The sequence below is a fragment of the Saccopteryx bilineata genome, chromosome 6, assembly GCF_036850765.1.
Source record: "Saccopteryx bilineata isolate mSacBil1 chromosome 6, mSacBil1_pri_phased_curated, whole genome shotgun sequence".
NCBI lineage: Eukaryota > Metazoa > Chordata > Mammalia > Chiroptera > Emballonuridae > Saccopteryx > Saccopteryx bilineata.
This window is the reverse complement of record NC_089495.1, coordinates 184,353,483-184,369,967: the sequence shown is the minus strand read 5'-3', so window position 1 is coordinate 184,369,967 and position 16,485 is coordinate 184,353,483. Positions and strand designations below refer to the sequence as shown.

Here is a 16,485-nt window from a genome sequence, read left to right as displayed (position 1 = left end):
CCATAACCAGTTGTAGACATTCCATAACTGTGTGCTAAACGGAACATAGTTGTAAGGTATAAGAGTTTTAGGTTTAGTGTCAGAACTTTTTCTTTTTTGTAACTTCTTTAAAGGTGCTGATAGCATCTGATATTATCAGAGTGATTGCTGACCTGTGCTAAGGAGCGAACTGGGGTTGGGAACCAAGAATCTGTCCTCTCAGTTTACACAGTGTGGTGTGAGATGACTGAATTGTTTTTGGTTGGAATTTTGTCTAAAGATTTAAGAGGTAGAAGAAAAGGAAGGGATGGGGACACAAACATTCCTAATTTTACAGTGCATAGAGAGGAGATACTCTCTGTATTGAAGTATTTAAGAATGGAATGATAGGATGTTTGGGATTAGCTTCAAATATGATCACAGGGAAAGTGGATAGAGTATAGATGAAACATGATTATCCATGAGCTGGTAATAATTAAAGCTGGGTTATGAACACAGTGGGTTCATTACACTGTTCTCTCTGCATTTTATAAAGTTAAAATTTTTCCATAATAAAAAATGAAAAATAGAATACAAGTGATAGAACAAGAAATTAATGTCCAAGTATACACTGTGTCCATAAAGTCATGGTGCACTTTTGACTGGTCACAGGAAAGCAACAAAAGACGATAGAAATGTGAAATCTGCACCAAATAAAAGGAAAACTCTCCCAGTTTCATACCTATTCAGTGCAGTTCGATGTGGGCTCACGCACAGATTTTTTAGGGCTCCTTAGGTAGCTATCCCGTATAGCCTCTACAGACTCGTCACTGACTGATGGCCTACTAGAACGGGGTTTCTCCACCAAACTGCCGGTTTCCTTCAACTGCTTATCCCACCGAGTAATGTTATTCCTATGTGGTGGCGCTTCGTTATAAACGCGCCGATATTCACGTTGCACTTTGGTCACGGATTCAAATTTAGCAAGCCACAGAACACACTGAACTTTCCTCTGTACCGTCCACATCTCGACTGGCATGGCCGTGGGCTGCTCCGCTGTATACACGGTGTTGCATCATCGTCTGCGCATGTGCACATGCTGCCACATAATCCTACAGAAACTGAGAGGGTTTTCCTTTATTTGGTGCAGATTTCATATTTCTATCATCTTTTGTTGCTTTCCTGTGACCGGTCAAAAGTGCACCATGACTTTACAGACACACTGTATTATCTATCCTCTTGAAGGTAGCGGCAGGAGCTACCTTTAAGCAGCTAGGCCTGCAGCTTAGGCTGACTGAGAGATCTGGAACTGACCTTCTCTTATACTTTACAGGAAGCACATAGCATTGTACCAGGAGGGTTTAACCAGTTACGGGCCACTGTTGGGAAGTCTCTAGAACAATCAGGCATCAAAGGCAAACTCCTCTCCCTTAGCCCAGGATACCTCATCCTTGTGAAAGTGGCAAAGGGAGCTTCCTCAAGAGCAGCTGACTTCACCTCCAAGCAGGGTTGCATCAGAGGCCTGAGGGCTTCTCCTGTGGGCTGTGAGGCCTGGGAAGCCACCGTCCAGTGGACCATGGCTGCATTTCCTGCTGCTCCTGCTGTTGAGGGTAACAGTCACATCCTTTCCCTACATCCAAGGGTGTTCTGTCCATTTCCTGTCTCTGTTGGCATCTTTCTTTCACTGTCAACTCAGGATAACACAGACACTAACAGAGACACCAAACAGTGATATAACTATGCTGGAAGAGGGGAGAAGGAATGATGACCAGAATCACCTCCTGTTATAGCAGAAAATCAGTACCTGATCCCTAACATGGCTAAATCAAGAAATAAAAAATTAAAAAGACTTATTAGAAGTAAAAAGGTGACTCTCAAGAACTGAAAAGAATCCTAATTTAAGATGGGGCTCTGGAGAGAAACCTTAGGAAGAGGAGGGGAGAACAGGAACCATGGCTTCGCATGATTAGCCCTCTGGTACTTGTTGATATTTCAGCCAAGTGTGTGTAGTCCTGTATGTTTTTTAACTTATTAATGAGTATGATAAAGTGGAACAGGAATTCTGGAGAGGGATGAAAAGGAATGGCTGGAAGGAAATAACGGGGAAGAAAGCACAGAGCAGCATTGAGGTGGGAGGCTGGGAGGGGACAGATGGTGAGTGTTAGCTTGCGTGTCAGGAATGAGTGGCTTGGTGCTATTCACCAGCCCTGGGGCTCCGACCGGAGCTTGGGTGTACAGCTTCCGTGCCAGCACAAACCAGCACTCGGTAGGTGGTATGCAAGGGCAGGTGATAGGCACTGGGATCCATCCAGTCCAGGGCCTGTGGTCGCAGCATAGAGTTTCATATAGAATTTTGGGGTTTGTTTGTTTGTTTGCTTTTAGAGAAAGTTATTTTGTGTCAGCAAAACTCAAGGAGGCAGCAGTGCTAGACTGAGGTTTGATGTGGGCTCACGTACAGATTTTTTACTTACAGCCAGTAGTCACAGACTCTTCCATCCTTGGCACAACTGAGGCCTGAGTGGAAAGTTGTTTGTAGACAGGCCTGAGTTCTTATGGGAGGAGTCAGTCCTCTCCTGGCTTGCAGTGTCCAGAACTGTGAGGCAAGATTGGCATGGTGAAGCCAGGAGCCCAGATGGCAGCCTCATCCACTTCAACCCTTTGGGGCCCTGCAGAATTTGGTCTGTCAGGGAGATTTGAGGAAGGGCTATAGTCTTCATGGGCTCCCAGACCAGGTGAGCGCTGATGGAGCTGCTGGCCTCCAGGGCCAGGGGGAGCATCCCCCAGAGATTCTGCCGCGTACACACAGACCTTGGGTTTCCTCAGAGCCTGGTGGGTGCTGCCCCAAAGCCCAGAGTGCTTTTCCCCACAGGGTGGCCAGCTGCCCTTTCCCATGCTCTCTCTGTCTTGCATGCTTGTAACAGTGCATATCGTTCTTGGTGAAGATAGAAGATTAGAGGTCCTTCCCACTCTTCTTTTCAAGCCTTCTATATTAAAAAGTGGTCTTTACCTACTCATTCAGTAGTCATTCCTCCATTCATTCACTTAAGTTTTTGAACATTTGCTTTGTAAATTGCACATAGTAAATGCGAAATGCTTTTTTTTAAAAAAATTGTTCCATGGTAGTTGAGTATAAGAAATGTCTTATTTTTCTTATTTTTAGAATATGCTACAGCTCAGCCTGTACCCACCATAGTTGATAAATTTATTTTCAGCCTGTTGTTACAGAGCTCCATTCCCATCTCTCAGGGACATGCAGAAACCTCAGGGCTTACCAGACCAGAGATCTGGGGAAGGCCTCTGGTCTGCATTCACTGACTGCTCCCAGCGCTCTTGCCCACGGCCATCAGGTTTGTTTGAAGGCAGCTGTCCTCACTCCCGTGTGTGACAGGCATAGACAGAGAATAATCACTGTGGTTCCAGAGCCCGCAGGCCTACTGTGCAGTCACCCCATAGCCCTCGGCACTTTGAAAACTAAAACATCCTCTCCGTTCCCTGCATTTCCCAGCCTCAACGTTTGGGTCTCACCTCTCTTTTTGTTTCAAAGCACTATCCTGTCTCCTCTACCTTCAACCTTCTCCCTCACTTCCACCCTGGGAAACATTCAGGTGCATTTCTTTTGGGGCCAAAACTTTCAAGCAAAAATGTCTGTTTGTTTTTTCAGTGAAGTTCATGAAACTCTTAACGAAATTGTTGGAGGGAAGGAACAAAGGAGATTTTAAAAATAATTCCTTGTTTCAGAGTTTGCTAAGGTGTGGCCTCTGGACACCAGCATCTGATCACTGGGGAGCTTAAAGCCAAGGGAGTAGGAACAGGGCCCGGGGTCAACACTTTGTTGCAAGTTCTCCAGAGTTTGAGCCCCCTGGTCTAGTTCTTGGAATACAAAGATGCATCTAATCTTGTATGGGAGGTGGGGAATTACCTTTTCATTCTTTCTCCTACAATAAATAAAAAGTCAGGTATTGATATCTTTGTAGACAGAGGAAGACAGAGATGTTCTTTTACAGGTATTTCTGTATACACAGGTACAATATAATTAATTATCCCATGCCCTGAAACAGAAGTGAATCAAGTGTTGCAAGAATGTAGAGGAGAGAGCTGTTTCCCAGCTTCGGTTGTGCAGTGGTGCTTGGAGATCAGTCTTTCTCTTTACATTTGACTTCATAGCATATTTTAAAAACAATAGTGAAGGACCTCATCAGTTCTCCCAAGAGCCTTTCTTCATCCTACTGTATTTACAGTATTTTGAAGGGCTCATGACTTTATTCTTCATCCCTCTTCGGTTGATAATTTAGCCAAGGCTTCTTTGTTAGTGGTTTTATGTGATTAGTTCTCCAACAGCACTTTCACTAAACTCTCATCTTTTGCAAAATTAATTTTGCGGTTGGTTTGCATTTTCTGACAGTCTGTGAATACAGATTGCCCAATTCATGCCTGTTGCCCAAGTGTAGTTTTTATCAGCACTCCCCTTCACTCTCAGCAGTTAGTTTGGACAGCAAGTTCATCACCCTGTCAATTAAACATTAATCAGTAAAGACTGACACAGTGGGTGGGGTGTTAAGCAGGGCTAGCTGTTTCTAAGGGTTGATCCATTCATAACCATTTTTATTTATGTTATGACTTTTGCTTCCCTAGGAGATCCTGTAACTGTGGAGACTTAGATGATAAGCATTCAACAAAATAGGACCTTTAGAGTAATGTGAGTCTAGGGTGCAGCCACACTGGTAGTTCCTTATGATTTTAAACTGATATGAATGTGCTGGGGCCTGCTTTCTAAGCACTGGGGGAGCTGCCCTGAGGAGATGCACATGGACACCTGATAGATCCTCAGAAGGTGCCATTGGCATCCAAACCCACAATAATTAAAAGTATCTTGTGGGTTTCTTTTAAGTGTAAACACTGAGGACATACTAATGTTTTAAGATATTAACCTCTATAAACTGAATTGAATGGACTAGAATCCGTTTCCTCCTTCTTTATGTAGTATAATCTAGAATCTTCATTCCTCAAGATTGAATAACTTTGTATAATTGCCCTTCTCCAGTCTTAATTAAAATGCTCTTATGTGAGGACTGTAGCCATATTCTCAGTGACCCTTCTTATTTGGGATGCATTACTGTAACAAATGAAGGAAAAGCAAATTTTTATCTAGAATAAGAAATTTGTGTTACCTTTGTATTTCTGATCATTAATGGTGGCCAGAGGAAGGGCACAAAATCTTCTAATTATATGCCCCATAATAATCTGTGACCTGAAAAGGTAGTACTGAAACCTTATTTATGGAATATCAAAGAGAAAAGACCATTATGGAATATCAAAGAGAAAAGACCAGCAAAAAGGCAAACAGGAAACCTCTACTGCCTCTGTGAGTCTAATAAAGGGCTGGGGCCTGGGCGTAGTGATTATCTTGTGTTACCACAGGATAGGAGTTCTGTCCTGACAAAGATAAGAGGTTGGGTGGGGTTTGAAAAACTCATTTACTCTGTCATACTTATTATCTGTACTGGGACACTTATCACCTTATTCAATAATTGTTTCATTTATAGTATCATTCTTTTTCCAAGGAGAACTATGTTCCCCCCCCCAAAAAAAATGCAGGGAATAGACCATAATATTAGCTATACAGTATTCTTGATTTAAAGACTGTTAACTGTGGCGGCGCAATGGATAAAGCATCAACCTGGAATGCTGAGGTCACCGATTCGAAACCCTGGACTTACCTGGTCAAGGCACATATGGGAGTTGATGCTTCCTGCTACTCCCTCCATATCTCTCTCTCTCTATCTCTCTCTCTCTCTTTCTCTCTCTCTCTCCTCTCTCCTCTAAAAATGAATAAATAAAAATCTTTAAAAAAAAAAGACTGTTAACTGTATAATAAAATTATTTAAGTTCCAGTTGATGTTATGTTGTCAGGTGATATTCAATACAGTAAAGCTTGAAATATGGTTTTAAAATGACATTATCTTGAAGTGAGTGCACACTGAGTACATAAATGTCGAAGCAGTGGTGGGCACAGGCAAGGCTCCCGTCCCACCATAGATCGGGAATTGCAGTGTGAAGTACTCCAGGAGGGTATTTTGTCTGGATGAAGGCACAAGGAGGCAGCGAACAAACTGACTTGCCTATTATTAGTCTGAGAGGTCTTTAAGGTCAGCCTGTAAGAACTTAGTTAATGGTGTCATGAGCAAGGGGCTCTGGAGGAGGTTGTTGAAGCCTCTGAATACAGTTAACTCCTCACCTGATGTCGCTGATGGGTTCTGGGACTTTAAGCAAAACAACATATAACAAAATCAGTTTTAAGTTCCTGTGGCATCTTGCATGAAACCACGGTATTGGAGGACCTGCTGTATTACTTTTGCATTAAACAAGAAACTAAAGCATGAGGTGCTTTTCCTCAAATGAAAACAAATTTACATTAATTTCTTATTTAAAATTGAAAGTGTGTTTTCAGCTTAACCTAGTGAACCAGGTGGACTGAGGCTGTGAACTGATTGATGGTCCTGTTCTGTAACCTGCCTAATCACACCACCCGTCTCTCTGTCACAGATTGCCTTCTCCCAGCACAGCAATTTTATGGACCTGGTGCAGTTCTTCGTGACTTTCTTCAGGTAATTCCACTCATGCAAACTATGTCTGTTCTTTTGATTCTGGCACTCCCTTCCATTAATTATCAGCTCACTAAAGATAAATGAATAATCCTGATTTTGCACAATAGAGCTAATTAATTGTATTTATGTTTCTGAAAAGTTACATATCAGTAACAATAGTGTAAATTGTGTCTCATCTAATAAAATGAAAACATTTGCTTTGTTCTGGCTTTTTGAGGCAGCCTTTTATGTATCCTCTACTAAAATGTAAATAATGTGGGTCTTCATATGGGGAAAATTTGGGGATGAGAAATGCTTAATTAATAATGATTATTGGCAAGCATATACATATATATGCTTGCTCTTGTTCAAGAAATGATCCGAGCCCTGGCCAGTTGGCTCAGTGGTAGAGCATCAGCCTGGCGTGCAGGAGTCCCAGGTTCGATTCCCGGCCAGGGCACACAGGAGAAGCGCCCATCTGCTTCTTCATCCCTCCCCTTCTCCTTCCTCTCTGTCTCTCTCTTCCTCTCCCGCAGCCAAAGCGCCATTGGAGCAAAAGTTGGCCCGGGCGCTGGGGATGACTCTATGGCCTCTGCCTCAAGCGCTAGAGTGGCTCTGGTTGCAACAGAGCAATGCCCCAGATGGGCAGAGCATTGCCCCCTGGTGGGCATGCCGGGTGGATCCCGGTCAGGCGCATGCGGGAGTCTGTCTGACTGCCTCCCCATTTCCAACTTCAAAAAAATACAAAAAAAAAAAGATCCGGAGTTTTAAAGCGAAAATGACTAGTTAAGTCCTTAAGATTTTTTTATTGTGGTTTTTTTAGTTTAGTTTTATTTTTATGAAAATACTATATACACATAATCGGAAAAGACAAGTACTACAGAGAAAGCCGCAGCCTCCTGCCCTCCACCTAACCACTCCCTCTTCTCCCCAGTATAAATGGTTTTAGCTGTTTTTTTCTTATTTGGGCTTACACTCTTTCTTGATTTTTCAGTTCAGTTATCTTTTGATGTCCTACTATAGATGAGGATTCCTTTTTATTTTAATTTTTTAAAAGTGAGAAGTGAGGAGGCAGAGACTCCCACATGCACCCAACCAGGATCCCTCCAGCAAGGCCCCTATGGGGCGATGCTCTGTCCATCTGAAGCCGTTGCTCCATTGCTCAGCAACTGAGCTATTTTAGCACCTGAGGCAAGGCCATGAAGCTATCCTCAGTACCCTGGGCCAACTTGTTCCAACCGAGCCATGGCTACTGGAGGCAGAGAGAGAGAGAGAGAGAGAGAAGGGAGAGTTGGAGGGGTGGAGAAGCAGATATATAGTTGCTTTTCCTGTATGCCCTGACTGGGAATTGAACCCAGGACATCCACACGCCAGGCCGATGCTCTACCACTGAGCCAACCAGCCATGGCCAAGGATTTATTTTCTTATATTACCTCACCCAACAACCCCACACCACTAAAACATGTAACATCCCCTTCCTCCCATTTATTTAATACAGTTACATCACAATGCTTGGCTAAATCAATCATCCCTATTTACGTTATAAGGAGCATGAAACTCCTATTCATAGCTAACTTCAACTATGATTATACTTACCCATTTTTTGCATGGGGGAATCACTCTTTGCTATCCTAAATGTAATATTTGCCATATTTTGGTTATTTAATTGTTTGGTTTCCTGTGTAGCTACCTCTGATTCATCCTGTAGGCTGACAGATCGGGAAAACTCTCTCAGGTCAAACACAAGCAGGTGCTCTCTTGGGTTTAGTTTCTCTTGGAGATGTCTGCCTTAGAGCCCTTCAGCCTGCTGTTCCTAAGTGCACTACTTGAGGCCTGCCACACAGCTGTCATCTTGGGAGTTCCTTTTGCACAGAAATCTGTTTCCCAGATCCTATGTCTTCATTTCCCTATGTATTCCCTCCTTTTACTGGGGCACATTCTCCAGGAGGTTTCTGAGGAAAAGTGCAGGGGAGGTAACTGTTCTGTGACCTTCCTGTCTGAAAATGTCTTAATTCTACCCTCACAGTTGATGGAAAGATTGAATAACAAATTCTAGGTTGGAAATCATTTTCCATTAGGATTTGGAAGGCATTATGCTGTTTCTATCTTCCAGTATTAAAAAGGCTAATGCTGTTAAAATTTTTACTCATTATATAGAATCTATTTTCTCTTTTTTAAAAATTATATTGAGGTATAATAAAGAATTACAGAAACACTTAAAAATCCTAAGTGTCTAGCTCAACGAATGATCCCAAATTGAATATACTTATGTAACTACTGCCCAGGACAAAAGATACACACTGCTCACAAAAATTAGGAGATCTGGGAATGTGCAGATACTCCAGTACTTTCAGCCTTTGTATAGTGCATTTTCACCAATGAAATAAAAGTTGGTTTTGCATCTCATTTGCATAATCAAACAACTTTCTTTGACTTGTTTGCTTTTCTGATGCTCTTGTTTAATAAAAAAAAATCAAATGCTTTGATTTATTGTTTCATATTAATTTTGAAATATCACCTAATTTTTGTGAGCAGTATATTACTAGCACCCTAGGAGCTCCCTGTATTTCCATCATTTACAACCTCTTTCTTTCCTAAAGATAACTATTTACCTGACTTCTAAAACTATTTATTGCATTTTCCCATTTCAAAACATTTATATTAGTTAAAGCAACAAAAATTTTAAAATGATTTAAACTGACTAATGAAGGAAATATTAAGAGCTTACAGAATGCAGTTAAAGAGGGTATTGTTTTAATCTGTGATTCTCAACCTTAGCTGCACAGTAGTTCTTGGGGAACTTTTGATACCCAAGCCACACCCAGACCAGCTACATCAGCATCTTTGGGGATGAGACTCAAGCATTTGACAGCTCCCCAGCTCATTTCAACATGCAGCTAAGGTTGAGAATCACTGCTTTATAAAAGCATATGTTGGAAAAGAAAAAACAACTCTTTCAATAAATCAGAAAAGGAACTTCTAATTAAGCCTAAAGAAAGTAGAAGGAAGGACTATAAATAGAGCAAAATTAATGATATAAGAAGTACAATAGAAAGGATTGAAAGAACCACAAGTTGAATCTTTGAAAAGAGTAAGAATAATGTTGCTAAACCCCTGGAAGATTGATCAAGAAAAAGAGAGAAGCTATAAATAAATTGTGTCAGAAATAAAAAAGAGGACATTAATTCAAATCCTACAGTATTTTATGAACAACTTTTTGGGAATAAATTGAAGATAGAACAGATGGAATGAAACAGTTAAAAAAAAAAAACCATATATAACTTACCAAGACTGACACAGAAGAAACAGAAAATCTGAATAGTCCTGTATCTGTGTTAAAAACAAAACATAATTTAAAATTTTTTCACAAAGATAACTCTAGGCCCAGGTAGTTTCATTGGTATCTTACACCCTTTTAAGGAAGACATAATATAAATATTAACCAATCTTCTTGAGAACAGAAAAAGGGGGAATACTCCCCAATTCATTTTAAGAATTTAGCACAACCTGACAAGAATATTATGAGAGACGAATTTACAAGCCAGTCTCATGAAGGAGGAAGCAAAAATCTACCATTAATATAAAAAGACTACTGAGCCCTAGCCAGGTAGCTCAGTTGGTTGGAGCATCTCCCCATTACACCAAGGTTGTAGATCCCCAGTCTGGGCACATGAGAATCAACCAATGAATGCATAAATAAGTGGAACAACTCAATGCTTCTCTCTTTTTCCCTCCTTCCTTTCTCTCTAAAATAAATAAATAAAAATTAAAGAAGAAAAGACTACTATATATATCATGATGACCCAGTTGGGTTTATTCCAGGAATTGGGAGGTTGACTTAGCATCAGAAAGTCAGTGTAATTCACATTAATTACATAAAGGAGGTAAATAATGGGACCATCTTAATAAATGGGGAAAAGTATTTGATAAGATTTAACATAATTCATTTAGAAATCTTCAGAAACTAAAAATAGAAAGAAATGTCTTAAAATCTATCTGATAACAACAATATATAAAGCCAACAGCAAACTACATTATTAATGATAAAATGTTTTGAAACTTTCTGTTTGAGTTTGGGAAAAACACAGAGATGCCACTATCATATCATTCAACATTGTGATAGGGGTTCTAGCCATACACTGAAATAAGAAAAATAAATAAAATGCATAAGAATTGGAAAAGAAAAAATTATTGTTACAAACATGATCTATTCATAGAAATTTAGAAGGATCTAGAACAGTATTGTTTCGCACGCTTTCAGCAGAACCGATACCTCATTTTTTGTAGAGTTCAGCAAACCGGTTGTTAACATGGCACTTGTAATCAGAGTTCTCTCTAAGGTGGACTACTGGGCAGCCACTCAATGTGGAAATCAGGAATTTACATTCCTTACTCTTTTTTAATGTTCATTTGTGCAACAGTGTATTCTAATGTTTATTCCATCCATAGGTGAAAAAAATTTGACAGAACTATGCTTATAATACTTATTCATTTCATAAAACTCATTATACCTTTGATGAAATGCTACATTTTAATTCCCTTGCGTTTGTTATATTTTATTTTATTTTATTTTTACAGAGACATTGAGAGAGTCAGAGAGAGGGATAGGCAGGGACAGACAGGAATGGAGAGAGATGAGAAGCATCATCAGTTTTTCATTGCAACACCTTAGTTGTTCATTGATTGCTTTCTCATATGTGCCTTGACTGTGGGACTACAGTAGACTGAGTAGCCCCTTGCTTGAGCCAGCGACCTTGGGTCCAAGCTGGTGAGCTTTTTTTTTTTTTTTTGCTCAAGCCAGATGAGCCCGCGCTCAAGCTGGCAACCTCGGGGTCTCGAACCTGGGTCCTCTACATCCCAGTCCGATGCTCTATTCACTGCGCCACCGCCTGGTCAGGCTCCCTTGCGTTTGTTACTTCAGTAAACAAACATATAACTTAAAGAGAAAAAGTGCCAAACTACCAGGGGGTGACAACTTGCATTGTTTTTTTGTCAGATATTATTTAATATCTTTTTATTAATATTTTAAAACTCTTTCTTATAATCTAGTTTTGTGTACCTCTTTTATTATTTAAGAATTAAATGCATGAAATAATAAACTACCTTTTGGTATATCATTTTTTAATACTTAAAACGGTCATTAGGGCAGAGAACCAGTTGTTAAATCATTTGAATCCCTCCACTGGATATTCAGTATTAGAACTAATAGGTGAATTCAACAAAGTTGCTAGACACACAATGTTTAAAAATCAGTTCTGTGTTGTTCAGGGAGTATTTCTTCTGCAGTTCTTACCAGTAAGGGCAGATGCTGACACGGAAACTATACAATTGTATTTCCCATAGAAAACCATCAGGTTACCTCCTTCCCTCTCCACCATGAAATGAGAAATCACTTCCTAAGTGATGCTGGGAAGCAGATGGCCTGTGTGAAGAATCATCTATATCCTGGTGGGCTTCTTTCAACCTGCTGTCAACTGATGAGGCTGAGAGTTGTCAGATTACCGGTTGCCCTTTACATTGTAAAAGCTCACTTATAATATTATTTTTAATTTGGTTGCTAATGCATTTTATTCCCCAGAGTGTAAGAGACCTTAACGTTCTGCATAGGCTTTAATTAGCTTCTGGATGATGACATCTCCACAGAGAAGCAACTCATTACATCCTTCCAGTCTCAGAGAGATAAGGATTCTAATAAAAGAATACATTTAATATATCTAGGGGGGAAAACAATTATATTTCTATATTTCACCAACAAAAAAAAATTTACATGTATGTTTGTTCTACTTTGATAAATAAAGTTCAAAATTATGGCATATCTAGATCAATCAAATATGACCAAGAAAAAAATATGGGAGGGACAGGAAACAGTCCTCCCAATAATGAGCATTTTTGGCAAGCTGCAGTGATGGGTGTTTTCGTGGCACTGGCTCAAAATCACCTTGACCAGTGGAACATAATATATACATAACCAAAGAAATGGATCAAGTTTAAAATCTTCGGAGAACTTTCTCAATCCATTGAGACTTTGCTTCCCAGCAATTGACAGTTTGGTTCAAATAAACTCATAAAAAGTCTTTAAATAATGAATGAATAAATGAATAAATAAATAAATAAATAAATAAATAAATAAAAGCTTCAAATTTGTTTTAAGTGAAGGAAAATTTAATGGAAATAAAGGTGGATAGTAACAAACGAAATTAAAAAGTCAATCTCGACTTGAAACAGTATTACTGAGAAACTGAATTTTTCATTTTACTTAAAGTAATTTAAATAGTTTAAAAAAATGATACTTGATTTAGTTATTAGAAACATTTTAAGTATGTTTTGAAAAACCTGCATATGTGAATCTATTTTAAATGTGAATTTTTTTATATCTAAGTATCAAACATTTCCTGATAAAATTTAGTGTTCATATTAAGATTTTTTTTTTTCAAATTGCAATTTTTTCTTTCCTGAAGTTAGAAGCGGGGAGTCAAAGAGACAGACTCCCGCATGCGCCCAACCAGGATCCACCTGTCATGCCCACTAGGGGGCGATGCTCTGCCCATCTGGGGCATTGCTCCACTGCAACCGGAGCCATTCTAGCACCTGAGGCAGAGTCCATTGAGCCATCCTCAGTGCCATGCTCCAATGGGGCTTTGGCTGCGGGAGGCAAGAGAGAGACAGAGAGAAAGGAGAGGGGGAGGGGTGGAGAAGCAAATGGGCGCTTCTCCTGTGTGCCCTGGCCCAGAATAGAACCTGGGACTTCCACACGCCAAGCCAATGCTGTACCACTGAGCCAGCTGGACAGGGCTTCAAATTGAAATGTTTTTATAAGTGTAAAATACACACTAGATTCTTATGATCTTCATAGAAAATAAGAATGTAAAATATCCCAATAATTTTTATGTTGGTCACATGTTCAAATGATGTTTTGGATATCTTGGGTCAAATAAAACATTAAAATTAATTTTTTTTATGTGGCTACTAAAACATAAAATTACATATATGACATATTAAATTTACCTTAAACAATGATAAGAGATAATACAAAGAGAAAAAGTTTATAGGGATAATGTAAAAAGATATGATGAAACTAATCCAAGTATTTTAAAGCAGAAATATTACATCTTTATTCAAACTTTTTAAAGTGGAAAATCCACATGAAAACAATAATTTTGTTTGGTTTTTTAATACTCAGTAGAAGGACAAGAATTCTTATAAAATATCAAAAGTAACGTATGTTCATTGTAAAATTTCAAACAAATAAAAATAAAAAAACTCCCCCTAATTCTATTTAGAAATTACCATATTAGTATTTTTGTGTTTATGTTTTGAATTTTTTTCTGTGTATATACGCTGCATATAAATTGTGGTTTTCTGATTCTTTGGTTTATAAACTGAGCTGCCTCCTTACATATTGTTCTATAACTTACTCACTGTTCTGTGATTAACTTTTCCCAGGTAGAAATTCACCTCATTTTTTAAAACAGCTTTTTCCATAATTTGAGTACCATAGTTTATTTAACCATTCCTCTTTTGACTGACTCTTAGATTTTTGTGGCATATATCTGCATTTTTCTGTGAATATTCGCTCTGGGATAGTTTTTTGTTCTATAATTGCTATATCAATACACTAGAACACTGCCAGATGGCCCCTTACAACAGTTGCATGAATTTACATTGCTACAGCAAGAGTGTAACATCCCTTACTAAATCTGTCCATCTTTCTTATTAAAACTTATTTCTCAGCAACTCTAGAAATTGTCATATTTTTAATTTTGCTAATCTGGGAAATCTCATTGTATCTTGTTTTAATTTGGATTTCTTTAATTATGAGTGATATTTACTAATCTCTTATAGCCCTTATTTTGAATTTCCTTTGCTCACATTTCTATTGATATGTTTGCCTTTTTCTTATGGAAATTTAGGATTTTATTATAGTTTTGATTTTTTTTCTGTATTTTTCTGAAGCCAGAAACGGGGAGAGACAGTCAGACAGACTCCGCATGCGCCCGACTGGGATCCACCCGGCACGCCCACCAGGGGGCGATGCTCTGCCCCTCCGGGGCGTTGCTCTGTTGTGACCAGAGCCACTCTAGCGCCTGGGGCAGAGGCCGAAGAGCCATCCCCAGCGCCCGGGCCATCTTTGCTCCAATGGAGCCTCGGCTGCGGAAGGGGAAGAGAGAGACAGAGAGGAAGGAGAGGGGGAGGGGTGGAGAAGCAGATAGGCGCTTCTCCTGTGTGCCCTGGCTGGGAATCGAACCCGGGACTTCTGCATGCCAGGCCGACACTCTACCACTGAGCCAACCGGCCAGGGCCTGTGATATTTTTTTGTTATTTTTTTCCAAAGTGAGAGGCGGGGGGGGGGGGGGTGCACAGACAGACAAACTCCCGCATGTGCCCAACCAGATCCACCTGGCATGCCCACCAGGGGTGATGCTCTGCCCATCTAGCGCGTTGCTCTGCTGCAATCTGAGCCATTCTAGTGCCTGAGGTGGGGGCCATGGAGCCATCCTCAGCGCCCAGACCAACTTTGCTCCAATGGGGCCTTGGTTGCAGGAGGGTAAGAGAGAGAGAGAAAGGAGAGGGGGAGGGGTGGAGAAGCAGATAGGCACTTCTCCTGTGTGCTCTGGCCAGGAATTGAACCCAGGGCTTCCACACACCGGGCTGACACTTTACCGCTGAGCCAACCGGCCAGGGCCTATAGTTTATGATTATTAACGTGTGTGCCCTCAGTTGTTTATTTTTTCTGGTATTTTTCGTCAAGCAGATCTGTCAGTCTTTTCTTACATGTTCTTTATGAGTGTTTTATCTCTGTTGTATTTTCATGTTTAGGTCTTCCTTTATCCGTTTGGAATCTATTTGTATATTGCTTTACTTTTTTCCCAAATGGATGGACTTCAGAAACTTGTCAGTGAATCAAGGCAGGATATTAATGACCTAAACTCCAAGGCCACACCACCCGCTAGGCTGGAAATTCACTCTCCATTTTATTTCCTTTTTCAGAGTATGCCCAGCTTAGCTCATTGGAGCCGAGTGGGGACCCAGGACCTCTGCAATGCCAGCAATATGGAATGCTGGAAATTTGCTGAAACTTCTTCCCTTTCAAGAGGAAGTGTCTCCCTCCCACAGAAAGAAACTGCCCTCTCTCATGTTACCACAGAAAATTCTGAGATCTCTTCCCATCCCTCTCAATGTTTTTTTCATTCTGCTTAGTGCCAGACCACCAGGACTCACTGATACCAGCCATATTCCACAGTTTCCCTAGAGTGGGGCCAAAGAATCATTCTGTATTCTTGCAAATTCATTATTTCATGAATTTTTTCCCTATGACTTCCACCAAATCATGAGTCCCTCTAAGGTTGTTGTGGGGTCCTATCTGTTTTGGCCATGTGGACAGCAAGGCCTGGAGGGGTGGTGTACTTAATCTAGTATTCTGCATTTGCCTCAAAGGTACCCACCCACTCACCTGTCATATTCTTCCTCCTTCAAAAAACAGCTTAATTGTTCACTCTGCAAAGTTTGTTTTCTGGCACATTTACCCCAGAGGCCACCCCTTCGTGGTGCCCTACTCGTATTTTCTTTCTTTCTTTCTTTTTTAACAGACAGAGCGAGAGTCAGAGGGATAGATAGGGACAGACAGGAACGCAGAGATGAGAAGCATCAATCATTAGTTTTTTGTTGTGGCACTTTAGTTGTTCATTGATTGCTTTCTCATATGTGCCTTGACCATTGGGCTGCAACAGACCGAGTAATCCCTTACTCAAGCCAACGACCTTGGGTCCAAGCTTGTGAGCTTTGCTCAAATCAGATGAGCCTGCGCTCAAACAGCAACCTCAGGGTCTCTAACCTGGGTCCTCTGCATCCCAGTCCGACACTCTGTCCACTGCGCCACCGCCTGGTCAGGCACCGTGTTTTCATTATATTACTTTGTCATCCTTTAATGCAGGTATTTAACAGT

General features: G+C 40.4%; 1 protein-coding gene across 4 annotated transcripts in view; it reads left to right on the top strand.

The window, feature by feature from the left end:
• Positions 1-16,485, top strand: part of ATRN (attractin) — a 150,180-nt gene that overhangs the window by 105,883 nt on the left and 27,812 nt on the right. For 3 of the 4 annotated variants that reach the window (XM_066236333.1, XM_066236332.1, XM_066236334.1), the window contains exon 25: positions 6,502-6,563. In XM_066236333.1, the coding sequence (XP_066092430.1) occupies positions 6,502-6,563 (62 nt within the window). Of the gene's footprint in view, positions 1-6,501; positions 6,564-11,885; positions 12,527-16,485 lie in introns of those variants that run through there. The other variant, XM_066236335.1, reaches the window with a different exon arrangement.